The sequence below is a fragment of the Balaenoptera borealis genome (assembly GCF_965194805.1).
Source record: "Balaenoptera borealis genome assembly, chromosome: 3".
Taxonomy (NCBI): Eukaryota; Metazoa; Chordata; class Mammalia; order Artiodactyla; family Balaenopteridae; genus Balaenoptera; species Balaenoptera borealis.
This window is the reverse complement of record NC_138866.1, coordinates 115,179,572-115,195,512: the sequence shown is the minus strand read 5'-3', so window position 1 is coordinate 115,195,512 and position 15,941 is coordinate 115,179,572. Positions and strand designations below refer to the sequence as shown.

The 15,941-nt window shown below is 37.1% G+C and overlaps 1 protein-coding gene across 1 annotated transcript in view; it reads right to left on the bottom strand.

The window, feature by feature from the left end:
* The window catches only part of LOC309624842 (IQ domain-containing protein H-like), a 102,070-nt gene that overhangs the window by 60,629 nt on the left and 25,500 nt on the right, over window positions 1–15,941 (bottom strand). The window contains exon 5 of the mRNA XM_082383548.1: window positions 6,939–7,055. Coding sequence (XP_082239674.1) covers window positions 6,939–7,055 — 117 coding nt within the window. The remainder of the gene's footprint in view (window positions 1–6,938; window positions 7,056–15,941) is intronic.

Genomic DNA, 15,941 nt, shown 5'->3' with positions numbered 1-15,941 from the left:
CTGTATTATATTTTACCTGCACAAAATGGAGAAAATCCTGACCTAAATAGATAAGTAATTTCTAGCTAACAATTTGTTATGGCACTTATAATCTCAGGATTTTCTTCAATTAAAATGATCCAGAAGTTTGAAGACTAGCAGGAATTTTTTGTTTCAAAGTAGAATCACTAATAATATTTAACAACTGTTCATATTACTTAGTAATTAAGGATTAGTTGGTGAGTACTTAATTTGGGGAAATTTGACAAGATTAGTAAACCATTTGAATCCTGAATTCCTTACTTAGTTCATAACCTTAGGCAAGTAGCTTAATCTTAGTCTCAGTTTCCTCATGTGTAAAATGATTATGAAAATAGCATCTATTTTATAGGTGTAAAGGTTAAGTAAGATAGTGTACATAAAGCACTTAACACAGTGTCTGGCATACTTGATGAGGGCTATTATTACTGAAGAGTTGAATGACCAAAAGTACTTTTCAAATGTCCCATGTACCATTTTAAGATGTTCATCATGTCCCATTTAAATTTATTTTCAGATATCTTAGCACCCTTCTTTTTCAGATATTCACTCAGTTTCAGAAGTCTAATTTTGTTTTGCACAATGAGTCCAAAGTTTTAAGATGATATTTCATTGCTGACCTTTTACCTGCAGATGTAAACCAAGTAACATTGCAACCCTGCAATGCCAAATGAAGATCGTATAGCACATTTTGAATCAGATAAGACCCAAGCCAAAATTAAAATGAGCGATGAAACAATTTATAATGCTATATTATCATGATGCAACATGCATTATTGTAATTGTACAGTTGACTATTATGCCGTGACAAACATGTGTACCAGAGAGCTTGCCTGGCTTTTAATGGCTGGGAGCACACAGGTGGTGTATGTAATACTAATACCAGCTAATGTTAATGACATGCTTACCCGGGGCTAGGCACTGCTTTAAGACCTTGACATGTATTAGCTCATTTGATCTTCACTTATTTGTCCTGTGTGATCATTATAGGAGTGTATATGAGCAGATGTGCATTTCAAAATATGACTAGTACACAGATAAACCCTATCTAATTAAAAAACACCCTTATAAGAAATTCAAATGCACACGTGCACACACACACACATACACACACATACATGCGTGTGCGTCCATGTGCTCGTGGAGTTAACCAAATAGCACAAATTAATGCATTGATGGTATCTAATGCGTTAAAATTTGGTATCAAACTTAGGTATGTATGTATTGTACTTTATTACACTTCAAATCGCTTAAATATTTATCATAAAAATGAAATATGAATTAAATGCTTGCAGGCTCCCTGAAGCTTATTGGAGCTCTTCATAACAATTTGAAAACCAGAGCATTAAACCTTATTACTCATTTACACTGGAGTGTGAAAGGAGCCAAATCAGATCCTTTTCTGCACACAAAGGTGTGAAAAAGGGAGAAGTATGAGATTTTTAATATTCATTAATTTTTCAGAAAGACGGGAACCTTATTAGGCACCTATTATGTTCCAGCAATGTCAATATATTATCTATAATCCCCATAACACCCTTGCCTAGTAGACACCATTATTCTGATGTTACAAAAGAGGAAACGGAGGACCTGAGATGTTAATTTGCTTACCTCGGGGTACACAACTGGAAAAATGGCAGGTAGGACCCAAACTCTGATCCATTCAATTCCAAACCCTTCCTACCACTCCAGACTGCCCCCCATCTAGCCTCCCCATTTTATAAACCAGGAAAATGAGAACGAGGGAGCTAGAGTAAGTGGCCCCTAGAAACAGCTAGTTGGTGGCCAGGCTGTTACAAGAATCCAGGAGCAAGGATGTTTCCCTAGGTAATCTCCATCAGATGGCCCAGTGGGAGGGTGCCCTGTGCCTGCTGGGAGCCAGCAAAACCACTACTTCACTTCTAGACTTGGCATCAGGTAACATAGCTTCAGTGCAGGGATTGGATGGATGAGACCAATTAGTCCTCTTCTATTATGTGCAAAACACTGCTTGGTGCAGCGGAGGATGTGAAAAACAGACAAACGGTCCAGACAACAAGGTCCCTGTCCTCATATCAGTATGGGAAAGAGGGCATCATCATGTGAAATATTAAATAGAATCCCTGGAAGGGACCTCAGTAATACTTTGGTTTTCCCCCTCGACCCCTACAATAATGTAAGTTCTAAATGGCTGTATAAAACATGGCATAATACAATATGTGAAGATTGCCAGTAGTCATAACTAATATTTTCAGAGCCCTTATTTGTACCAGGACCTTTGCTAAGTGCTTTGAATTATCTCATTTAGATCTCAGTATAATCCTATGAGATACTCTTATTATGGACGTTGTCCACATGAGGAAATGGAGGCCGTTTTGGGGAGGTTCCCTTTCTAGTTAAAGTCCACACCAGGCAGTCTGACCCAGAATCATGATGCTCCCAGCTAAAAAGTGGTTGCAGTTTGGCATGGAGTTGGTTTGGGAACGCAGACAGGATCTCAGCACAGAAACTCGAGAAATACAGCATTCTGAAGAAGTTAGAGAATGTATCTGATGAAGGTATGGCCTCTGATTGCCTCTCCCCACTCCCAGATGGGCTTCTGTGAGAGAACCGGACATGAGCCAATGACATTTGCCATATCATTTTCTTCAGCTTTCCCAGCACTCCAAACCAAAGCAGAACTAAAATTCTCAGTAGTGACATCATCCAAAGGCAGTACACCACTTCTACCGCCACCACGTTGGTGGAGTAGGCTGTAGTCAAGAAGAACATGAAAAGTCATTGTTTTCTTGAAAACTCTTTCAAGACAACCTGAAGAGAAAGCTCCCTTTAATGACAGAAACGGGGATGTGGTACATGCCATCACAGTCCTTGGGTAATGACTATGTGTCATAAATAGGATATGGCATTTCTGAACGACTTTAAAGCTATTTCCTTTTGTTCAACTAATTTAATTTACCAAATGCTCCTGGGGAAAGGGAGGGGGACCAAGATGCTGACTCTGCATTTCCTGAAAAATCAACATTTTCTTTTTAAACTATTCTGAGAGAAATTCTGTCCGATTGTTGTCTGCTGGCTCCCTCAAACCCTACCTCTGTCAAAATTCTGCCCTGGCAGGTGTGAGAAAGAATAGATGCAGAACTTGAGTGAATACCCACATCTGTTTTTGGAAAAAAGGAACAGAAGCAGCACAGAAGGAAGTAAAAGAGATAATTGCTGGCTTGAACTGCAATACATTTTACTTGTGGGCAGAGGGCCAGCTTACAGCAGGCGGAATATGCAGGCCCATCTTATTGGAATTCAGGGGTGGGCCTCCATTCTTGTCCGGAGACAGCTGTAAACCAGCAGCCCATAGCATCACAATCAGGCACCGAGTTTTGTCAAGGAATGCTGATATGTACAGAAGCAGCTTTATCTGCTTCAACTGCACCCCTGCCTAGTGAAATGACAGTCAGTCTCTGATTCCAGATGACAAGAACTGGATAAAAACTTAAAACAAATGGCGACCTTTCAAAAGATTAATTTGTTTACCAACAAAATGTTCCCTCTTTGTCATCCAAGATGGGGGTGACCTTCACTTTCCCGTATCTAGGCTGAAAGGATGCTGACTAAGTCATCTGTTAAGTTAACTCCATCTCAGCAATTATTCCCTTTTTTATTTTTAGTGACAAGAAGCGCTTATTAATTCACTCTGCTTCTTGTTATGGTTTATAAATGCAACAAGCTCATTCTGAATTACTGCAGTGTAACATCAATTTGTTTAAATCTAATTCTGCTACTGTTGCCAAATTATGTTGTGACTGTAATTGTGGCCATATGCATGGGCTTAAAACACAATCATGTTGTGAAATCGTCCTTCTTTCTCCCCCCCTTGCTACTTACCCCCACCTCTTACTTCTGGTGCTTCTTCTAAGCATTTGACACTAACACAATTGCCTCACTTTCCATTACTTTATCACTTCAGAAATGAATGTGCTTTCAGTGAGAGAGATTACTACGTACACCCCAAGTGAAACAGTAAAGACTGAAACTATGATTTGTGAAGTATGATTGCTACCCAACTAAGTTAGTGAAAAACGCTGCATAACATATGACTCATAAAATCTAGAAATCATAAAAGTATTAAATTCAACCTCATGAATAAATAAAAGACTCTAAGTTTACATTGCATTATATATTTATTTATTTGGAAAGTGGGACCAAAGAACTGGTATAATTCTACAGCAACTCATATGTTGCCAAAAAGAAGAATGTTTTTATGATTCTTTTCTAGGTCATAACAGTTATAATCAGAGTTATTTGTGCAGCAATTCAGAGCAATGTTTTGTTTGGCTTTTTTATTATGCATTCATAATCGTTCTTTTAAAATTCATGGTAACAGATACATGTTTCAAACCTTTTAAGAAACCCTTCTTATTTAAAAAAAATAAATCAAAGTCAAATTTTCTGTAGCTCTTTTAACGTGTTGCATTAGAAAGTCTAACTGGAACTAAATGTCAGTGAGTAAGTATGAATGTATCAGAGATTTCTTCTTGTCTATCCAAACCTATAAGGCTCTACTCAAGAACATGTTAGAGGATTTTTGTTTTTGTTTCTAATTTGGCAGATTTAAGATATTGAAAAAATCAGTGACTTTCACTTTTAATACTTTTTTTTGTAAATTGCTTTTACACAAGCGAGTTACAAGATATACAATTCTGAAGGCAGTTTTGTGGTGTGTGTGTGTGTGTGTGTGTGTGTGTGTGTGTGTGTGTGTAGTATCTGTGTTTTCAATGCACTAAAATCTTTGCATAAGCCCATATTATCAGAAAGGATACACCTCTTCATAAAATGGAGAAAATACCAGTTTCTGAGAACTAGTAATGTAAATTAACAACAAATTCAAATTTTCTCTGTCAAAAATGTCTAAGGTTATTTACAGGCTTTTGACAAGCTGTTCAAGTTTCATAAGAAGTAAGGAAACACATGGCCCTCAGCAGCCAAATAATAATCCCCTTTGAGTGTTTAGAGTAGTTATAAAAAGCAATTAGCCCTGATGCTGCTTTTCTAATTAACTGTACATCACAACACTAGACACATTGCATCAGTTTGGGCAAGTGCTTTCAAAAACATTTTTATAAGTGGTAAATCACAACTGTATTTATTCCCAAATATTCCACATGATTGTTTAAAGCCAAACACTGGAATATTTCTTTCACAGGATTTTTTGCACAATGCTTGTTTTACAAATCTAAAATGAAAACATGTTTTTCACTTAGTACCATCACATATACATATATCAACATAAAATGATAGGGTCAACTATTTTGATTGAAATGCCAATAGTTTGGGCAAGATGTACATAATGCACATACATTTTAAAGTGCTCTGGTGTAGATTTTTATAGAGTCAAGTTTCATGGGGAAAAACGGATCTTAAATACAATAAATGAGTATACATTATCTGTGTCATACAAGGCCAAGTGCTTTCCCAAATCCTCTGTGTTCAAAGGACAGGGGTACAATATCCAAGGCACTCATCCTATTTGGGAATTTGAAAAAATATATAATAAATAACTAAGATTCTGCTCCAAATTTCAGATATAATTTTGAATTCCCTATTTATGTCAGAATCTTTACTCAGATTCATTAAATCAAAGCTTAATCCCCCTAAATCTAGAGGTATGCCTTTTCAAACTTCAATACTCATCGGAAAAAGTTTGCATGAAATGCTGCAGTTGCCTTGGGCTACAAAGCCTCAGCGCTCCACCAGCTAAGCCAATATTAATTCTAGATTGAAGGGGAAAACCAACAACAACAAAAGAGAAATCTGCTTCTGTCTGTACAGCCAGAGAAATAATATTTTTATTTCAAGGGCTTTGGGCTCACGGGAAGCAGATAAAAACCCTTTCACATTATTCACAGTGACATTTTAAATAAAGTTTCAGCAGGAATAAAAATATCTAACTTTCTGGTTATTTCTTAGACTATAAAGTGCTCTTAAACCAACCCTGTTAAAATAACATAAAGCACATATAAAGAAACGGAAAATATATTTCAGGGTTACATGAATGAAGTAGGCAGTTGAAAATGTCTCCATAGGAAATTTGGAAGATTAATCTAACAGACTGTTATGCTGGTTAGAAATGGTTTTGCAATTTAATTCTAAAATTAATCTTGTTTTTAGTTTTGATTTCACTGAAGGATACATTTAAGAGCTTTTGAGAGAAGCCAAAGGTTAAAAAATGTATTTAAAAATGTATAAATATCACTTTAGTAATTGTTTTCAATATTAGAAATGATCTCAAATAAAATAATTTTCCAAATAAAATGAAGCACTACTCTTGATTCTCCTAAGAAAACCCTGCAACACAGAAAGAGTACAGTCCTTGCTTTGGGACACTCAGCAGCAAGTCAATGGCAAAACTAGGCACAGACTCTGAGATCCCTTAATGTCAGTCTCCGTGTCATTATTTTTCCTTCTCATCATTTTGCTGACATAAAGGATTAATCCCTACTTTCTTCAGATTTAGAATAATATTCTTAAAATTTTGCATATTGTGTGAGTATACACCATTGAAGCTCATGCTTTGCTGTTGTTTTCTTTTGCTTTTTCTAGGAGAAGCCTGTACAAGAAATAAAATATTTAACATCTCTGTATTCTTTTTGTTGTTAAATTACTTTCTCTTGTTAAAATTATGGTACTAGCTTATTTAGGGATATCAGATAAAACAGAAAAATTTGAATGAGCTATAAATAGATCTCTTAAAAAGAGGTTTACATTTTCTTCATCATTTCTAATTACAAACAGAATGAAAGCCACTCCATTTCATCTCCAAAAAATTCTAAGGACAAAAGGATCCAAATTTTCACTTAAAAATCTACATTGTATCTTATACTACTAATAAATGACTTTTAACTCTAAAAAAAAAAAAGAGCTCATTAAAACAACTCATTACTTACACATGCTTTTCTCTGATTAATATATGGCAAACTGATTCCATAGGTCGCATTTACAGCAGCTCTGTGGTGGATGTTTTCAGGATCCTGCATGATTTTTATATTCAACCCTGTCTTTCGCTGAAACAAAGAAACAATGAAACTTGCATGCCAGAAGAACAAGACTGCCTACTAACATTTTATATCCACAAAGGAGTCTAAAGTTCTTTGAGAATAATTATTCTAACGTAATTCTCACTGGAAAAAAAAGTATATCTTTGGGTCTTTTATTTAGGTGACTAATTAGTCTTTTATTAACAGAAAAGGAATTTTCTGCAGATTTTCCTCTGTGTATCCTGTTACTCATAAAAATCCATCTGCAGACGCCATTCATTTTCTCAAAAATACTGCTAGAAGCCAACCAAGGTGGACAAAGGATAGAATACCTGGTCTCGATTTATTTTTAGCTTTCCAGGTCAAGAATTTTGCCAATGAAATCTATACTACGACTATGCAGGTAGAGGGCTCCCTTGGTCTGTTAGTGTGTCCCCTTTCCTCGAGGGACATTTACAGGTAAATCTCAGTTTGGACTTGGTAAATTTACCACAACAAACTTATCCACTCCTTCGCAGAGCTTTTGCTATCTATAGGAAAAATACATGCTCTCCTTAGAAAAAAGAAACATACATCTCATTTGAACCACGTGTTCCTCATTTAAAATAATTCAAATGAGTTACTGCTGAGATGCTTAAATTTGAACCACCAGAATAGGCAGCACAGTGGTAGGGGGGAAGGGGCACTGGATAGGTGACCAGAAACCTAGGTTCCAGTCTTGCTGTACCCTGGACTGCCTGCGTGTGACCTTGGGTAAGTTACTTCCCCTCTTTGGAAGCCAGTTTCTTTATTTGCAAAATGCGATGTTAGACTTGAGTCTGTCTCTTGAAGGACTATCAACCCCCTAATCTCCCCCTCCCATGTTTTGCTTTCTATTATTTGACGCTAAGAGGTAAATTGACACTTAAGAAATATGGTAGTACCAACAGTTTCTGAAGTCTTTTGTGACTTTTAAATTTAGTGGGTTTTAGCATATTCACAATGTTATACAACCATCTCCCCTACCTCAAACCCAGAACGTTTTCATTACCCAAAAAGAAACCTCATACCCATTAACAATCAGTGCTCATCCCCTCGTCTTCCCAGAGCCTGGCAACTGCTAATCGACTTTCTTTCTCTTGGATGTGCCCATTCTGGATATTTCTTATAAGTGAAATCATACAATATGTGGTCTTTGTGACTTTTTTAAAAGGAGGTGTGAGCAATTAAAAACACTGATTTCCTTTCAATGGAGTGTCTTAGTACTGAGGGCGATCTGATGCAATTGTTAAAATGGTTATAGGAACCAGACAGATTAGCTCATGCTGTAGTAATTTCTTTGATCTTAAGCATTCATACATGGCCTGTGCCTGAGGTCAAAGCGAAGGGGAAGACTACAAAAACACCTATGGAATGCATGCTGTCTAGATAAGTTATTTCTTAACACAGCCTCCAAACCTTCTTTTTATTTTTTTAATAGTTTTTAGACCAAATCTCCAAATAACTGCACTCAATTGTGCACATTATTTAACCCATGCAGGGACACAGGTTACAAATAAGGCACAGCTCTTCCCTCTCCTTAAAGTCTGTGTGGTGACAAAAATAATGTAGTGCCTAATTATAAGTGGCTTTCCTTCTGTGGGTAACCCACACTTACAGCACTACTCCAGGGTTTTTGCATGGAAGCTGAGTGCCTCTTTTATTGAAATTAATACCTGAACATAATTTTTTCCTTCTTAATTAAACTTTCAGAATAATTTCCATTCTATCAAGGATTGGGAAATTGCTAATATGTATTATATTGGCTGGATGTGGTTTCTGTAATTAGGGTGTTTTTTAAATGTGTATTCTGTATACAACTGATGGCAATAACTTCATCTATCATGTCTAAGCTTTGTTAGAACTTTTGAATTCTGGGATCATTGGCCCAGTGGACCATAGCCATTTTCTTAGTTTTATTATGCTCCGTCAACTTTATGTGGCTTTGGGACTGGTATAGAAAGGAAATGATCAAATACAGAATCATTGTTAAAACTGGCATTAAAAACTAGTTGTTTCCTTCCATTTTTACATTTCTGTGGCACTGGACACAGATATTTCTGGAAAGAAATCAAAATGTAAACAGAAATCCAACAGAAATGATAGGTTGTAATAGCAATTCTTTATTAGTCAGCTTCTAAAGCAATGGAAAAAATCCCTTAAAATTATTAATATTCTAATATTCTCTCTTTTGACACCAAAGCGTGTGTATGCCAAAACAATATGTAGCACATGTGATTTAATTCCCCTTTTAAAAAATATTAAGAGCTTACATTTAAATAATATAAAAATATCAAATGGTCTCACTGAAAATCACTGTCATATACATTCATAACCTAAATTTATCTTACAAACCATCTATAGAGACGTATAGGGAAATATTTATGAGCATAAGCTACATTGTCAGACCCAGTAATAAGATTTTTCAAGAAAAATAATTATAGATTTTAAAAAACAAAAACAAAATTAATCATTCCATTAAGCATAAAAGCAATGCTCTGGAAGATGATCATTTTTTACCAACAGTAAGATAAATATCAGAAATAATTCCAGAAAATTTTCTTAAATTGTTCAAGAAAAGACAGCAATTTATTTAATCTATCTTGAGTGACTAAACAATCTAAACTTTGTATTCTCTCCTTTTGATAGTAATTACAAGCAGATATATCAAATGTGACTCTCATTTAGACTTTGGTTTGTAAGAACAAAAGTTATTATCAGAGCCAATTACTGTTTTACCTACATGGCTGCACAGAAACAGGGAGCTCAATTTTCATCTCATCAGTGATTTTGTGGTATTTATTTTATTACTATGCCCACAAAGCGATATAAGAAGGAAATAGCTTATGCTATTAAAACTAGGGCTTGAACATAAGAGGCTAAGGTTTCTTTTAGAAGAAGTTCTGAATTAAAAACACTAGGCAGCGTGTAATGCCAGCTCCCCAGACATGGGCAGACCATAAAATGACATACATCTGAGCAGTAGATCCCACACAGAGTAATCAAAATTGAAATGCTTCACAAACAAAGTTGAGACAAGCTATTTACTAAGTTACAGTATTATCAGCATAACATTATTCTCAACAGTGTTTGCTACAAGTAATGCCTTCTTTTTTTAAATTCAATTTTATTATTTATTTATTTATTTATTATTATTTTTTTTTTAATTAAAAAATTTTTTTGGCTGTGTTGGGTCTTTGTTGCCGCACGTGGGCTTTCTCTAGTTGCAGTAAGCGGGGGCTACTCTTTGTTGTGGTGTGCAGGCTTCTCATTGTGGTGGCTTCTCTTGTGGCAGAGCACGGGCTCTAGGTACACGGGCTTCAGTAGTTGTGGCACGCAGGCTCAGTAGTTGTGGCTCGCGGGCTCTAGAGCACAGGCTCAGTAGTTGTGGCGCACAGGCCCAATTGCTCCGCGGCATGTGGGATCTTGCCGGACCAGGGATCGAGCCCGTGTCCCCCGCACTGGCAGGTGGATTCTTAACCACTGCGCCTCTAGGGAAGTCCCACTACAAGTAATGCCTTCTAAAGTGTATGTTGGTTAATATCATATTCCCACTGGTTAAAGGTATCTGCTGTTTACTCTCAAAACCGAAAAAAAGAAAAAGAATCCAGTCACCTTTAATGCTCTGATTCTTTCAACCATTATTATATTTATTTGAAAGAACAGTAGATACCAAGTCCTAGTTCAAGCTATATGATCTAGATTTTTCATTTGTTAAAACTGGGTAGTAATACCTACCTACATGGAGTTGTTTGTGAGGTTTAAGTGACTAATGTGTGTTAAGTATCTCAAATGATAAAGTACTACTTAGGATCCTACAGGCCCCCAAATAAAAATGCAATGCATTGAAACACTTCAAATATATAAAAATCCATAGTTCTTAATAATATTTCCCCCTTCCCCAAAAAAACTTAATTGATAAATTAATCTGAAAGTAGATAGATCAAAGAAAGAATCATACATTTATCCCGCTTTTCCTGAAAATCTGTTTTTCAGATTCACCAAAGAGTTGCTAAGGGAAAGTTCTTCAGAGAAGCTAATAAATGCGGAAGGAATGATAGAATTATAAAATTACCAATAAATAAATAAATAAAATTATGACTTTGTAATCCCTAATGAAATAATTAGGTAAATATCAGTTTTTGCTAATATCATTAGGTGAAAGGTTGTGGGGAATTTTATTATTATTATTATTATTTTAATTAATTTATTTATTTGTTTATTTTTGGCTACACTGGGTCTTTGCTGCTGTGCGCGGGCTTTCTCTAGTTGCGGCGAGTAGGGGCCACTCTTTGTTGCAGTGTGCGGGCTTCTCATTGTGGTGGCCTCTCCTGTTGTGGAGCATGGGCTCTAGGCACATGGGCCTCAGTAGTTGTGGCACGCGGGCTCAGTAGTTGTGGCTTGTGGGCTCTAGAGCGCAGACTCAGTAGTTGTGGTGCATGGGACCAGTTGCTCCACGGCATGTGGGATCTTCCCGGACCAGGGCTTGAACCCGCGTCCCCTGCACTGGCAGGCGGATTCTTAACCACAGAGCCACCAGGGAAGCCTGGTTGTGAGGAACTTATATAGGATAGATCAAACTGGTAATACTCAGACTCACTGATCAATCTTAATAACATCATTAAAAGAGAGAAAAGAAATTGCCTCCTGATATGCTATAAAAGGAAGTACACCGCACTACCTGTGAAGTAGTCCCACCAAAAAGATGTCACCTGAATCTGATCAAGCTTCTAGATAAAACTACTAGTTTACAAGAAATACTAGGGACAGAGGAATGTGTAAAATGACACCATGAGATTGCAATCAGCCAATCCAGACTAAGGGGGTGGAGAACCTGTAGGACAAATGACCTGGGTTCTTTAATAAGTGACATTTAAAAAAATTGAAGTACAGTTGATTTACAATGTTGTGTATAAGTGACATTTTTTTAAATGAGGGAAACTGCTATAGATAAAATGAGATGCAAATGTAATGTGTGATATTGTACAACATGGGGACTATAACCTTTAAAAATTGAGAATCACTATATTGTACACCTGTAACTTACATTGTACATCAACTATACTTCAACTTTAAAAAATAAACAACAACAAAAAAACACAAATGCAGTGTGTGGACATTGTTTACATCCTGATTCAAACACACAAGAGAAGAACAATTTTAAAGCAATTGGGGAAAACTGAACATGGACTGAGAATTATACAGTATTAATGCATTGTTAAATTTGTTAGATGTGATAATAGTTCTGTTTTTTTTTAAGTCATTATCTGAGGTGTTTAAAGGTAAAATGACATGATGTCTGGGATTTGCTTTAAAAGACTTCACCGAGAAAAGTGGAGGGAACAGATGAAATAAGAATGGTAAAATTAAGGCAACTGTTAAAGTTGGGTGATGGTTACATGGATTTCATTTTGTTTTTGTGTCCATTCAAAGGTAAATTTTCGTAATAACAAGTTATATTTAAAATTAAAGTGAAGTTAAAATTTAAGTATTCATTAATTTATTATTTGAATTCTAACATTCTATGCTTCATGATATTCCCTCTTACCTCCCTGCTAGGCTAGGGGATCAACAATCACAGCATCACTTAACCCCAAGCTGCTTCTAAAAAGCCCAGCTGCCTCAGGTTCACAAAACCTTAAGACTTTAATTCCATTCCGATGTGCCTGTCCTACGTTCTGATTCCTGTAGCTGAATTGTAGAACAAGAGGAAGGTTGGGGGAGAGAGCTAACATTTATTCAGCCCCTATTTTGTGCTCGGCACCACAATATGTGGGGGTTGTCATAATCCAAGTGCCATCCTATAGCCCTTAAAATGGCAAGAGGGAGCATATGATATTATCGCTACTTTACTAATGAGGACAAACGGCTAAGGGACTTCTCAAGGTCATATAATCCAAAAGTGGAGAGACAGGATTGTATTGATGTCTCTGACTTCAAAAGCCTCTTTCCATCATAACAGGCTGCCCCATTACAATGAAATGTTTGTTGATACACTCTTGATTTAACTTCCTATATATCAGGATCTATCTATCCTTTACTTCCTCTCTAATCCCCACAGGCACTGCTTTGATCTGTGCCCTCATTGATTATTACATGGACCTCTGTAATGGCCCCTACAATGGGTCTCCTTACCTCCAATCCATCCTCTGCATGACCTTCAGAATGCCTGAACTTCTGATCACTAATTGAAATACGTATCTCACCTCCAGTTAAAGAAAAAAAAAAAAAACCCATAAATCCAGACATAGAAAAATTAAATTTGGTAATGAGAAGGATAACGGTAATGAGAATAAGACTGTTTGCTGTATGTGACTGAAAATTGGAAGACTATTACTTCAGTAAGACAGAATTTATTGTTCTCATGTATATGAAGTCCAGGGATAGGTTGGTCAGGGTTGGTTTGGAAATTCAGGAAGTTACTAGGGACCAGGCTCCTTCCAGCTTAATATTCTGCTATCCCTAATGTATGGGCCTCTTCCTCCTGGTCTAAGATGGCTGCTAGAGTTCCAGCCAACACAGCCCCATTCCAGGCAGCAGAGTAGAGAAAGGGGAAGAAAAAGATCAAAGAGCACAAGTCAGCTATCTTTTAGGGCAGTTTCCAGAAAACTTCCCACAATACCCACCCCTAACATTTCATTAGCCATTACTACTTGGTCGTATAGCTATGTCCAACTGCAAGGGATGCTGGGAAATGTAGTCTTTATGTTGGGCACCCATATATCTAGCTAAAAATCAGCTGCTCAGGAAAGCCATTGGGGTCCAGTCCTTTTCCCCCTTTCTGTCCTAACCATCCTCAGAGTATTGCCCTTTGTCCCTATGCTTGTCACCTTGTGGTTGCAAGATGCTTGCTGCAACTCCAGTTGTCATGTCTGTGTTCAGGGGAGAAAGAAAGAGGAAAGGGGAGAAGGGACATGCCAGTTGTTACTATATCCTTTCATCTGGAAAGCAAAATATCCCCTAGAACCAACCCCAGGAGACTGCTGCTCAGTACTCACTGGACAGAATTGGGACACATGGTCATACTTAGCTGCAAGGAAGGCTCAGAAATGAGGACCCTTATTCCGCCTGGCATGATGCCATCCTGAACAAAATCACAGTTTATAGTAATGCGGATGAGGGAATGGATACTGGGTAGGGAACTAACAATTTCTGCCACAATCATGCAGTCTACCCTAGCTAAGGAAGCAAGTACAATAAGATGAAAGTGATAAATAGTGAAATAATGAGAGGTCAGTGGATTGAAGGTCCTTACTGAAGTGAAGAATTGTTGGAAGAACATACTATGTGAGCTGGCAGACTAGGACATAGAGGTCAGAGATTGCTGTGCTTGAAACAGATTTTAGAGGTGATTTACTTTCTGGTTACAACAAAGCCCAGGCATTCGGCATATCCCCCTGGCCCTACCAGAGCACTTTTGCCAAACCTCTAATATTGCACTCACCACTCTGTCTGTAGAATGCCTGTCTACAGACTGTGAGCTCCTACAGCACTGAAATTTGCATTCCAGCACCTAGTACATAGTAGCATTAAAATCAAAATATTTGAAGACATGAAACAGCACACCAGTGAGGAAAGACATTTTTTAGTTTTACTGTGTTTGTGTTATTCTTACAATATGCCATGGAGACACTGTCATCAGCTTATAGCAGTAGTGTGTGCCAAAGGTGACATTCTGTCCTGTTTTTATGGCACACGGGCCAATTGCTAATTCCGTGACCTCCCTTCTTTTGCTACAAGCTACTCTCATGAGTTGGTGGCCAGGGAATGAGGGCTCCCTGAATGCCCAGAAGTTAGCATCCCCTGGTAAGCCAGGGAGAGAGGCAGGAGAAATTTGGGATGCCATCCTTGAAATGTTATTGAACCATGAAATACCGTATAATAAATTTTGAGTATGCTTTGCAGTTGTAGTAAATAGCTTATGTTTCTGGAAAAGATGCTGCAAGTCATAAATATGTAGCTAATTGAATCTTCTCATAGAAACAATGTTATTAGAAGATACAGTCCTAAGGGCCTATTTTTTTTAAACATCTTTATTGGAGTGTAATTGCTTTACAATGGTGTGTTAGTTTCTGCTTTATAACAAAGTGAATCAGCTGCAAGGAAGCTGATTATATGCATATACATATATCCCCATACCTCCTCCCTCTTGCGTCTCCCTCCCACCCTCCCTATCCCACCCCTCTAGGTGGTCACAAAGCACCAAGCTGATCTCCCTCTGTCCTCAAGTCCATTCTCTACGTTTGCATCTTTATTCCTGTCCTGCTAAGGGCCTATTTTTGATGCCCATTTTTTATAGAAATAACCCCAAATACCATGTTTAATCACCTGTTCCACTAGCCATAAGTTATACTGTAAAGTATAAACCTCTTTATATATATAAACGAATTGAATGGTAACCAATTACAGTAAAACAGCATTGCATATGATAGACTATAATAATAGTGTATTATAAATAATTCTAATGTGGCTTCACAATTGCCATATTAGTATCACTGCAACAAATCAGAAATGGAAAAGGTCACTTTTATCAGGAGCATTGCATTGAGAAGTTTCTTTGGGACGTTTAGAGGGACATATCTGAGGATAATTCTGGGGATGGTTAGGACCTTTTGTGGAAAAAATCAGGAATTTATTCAGCTGCTTTCTTTTTTTTCCCCAGTTGTAAATTTCCCTGTGGCAAACACAGGGAGGGAGCTCAAGGTTTCGTATTTTTAACAGTGGTGAGGAAAAGCCAGGACTCTGAAGTTAAACAGAGCTGAGTTTGAATCCCAGTTCAAATAATAAAATGAACTGGGATTAAGCAAATAATAAAATGCTTACAGCAAAGATGTGTACAGCAAAGATGCTTATGATGAGAATGCCTTGTGTTTTCCTTTATTACATTTGCCAAAA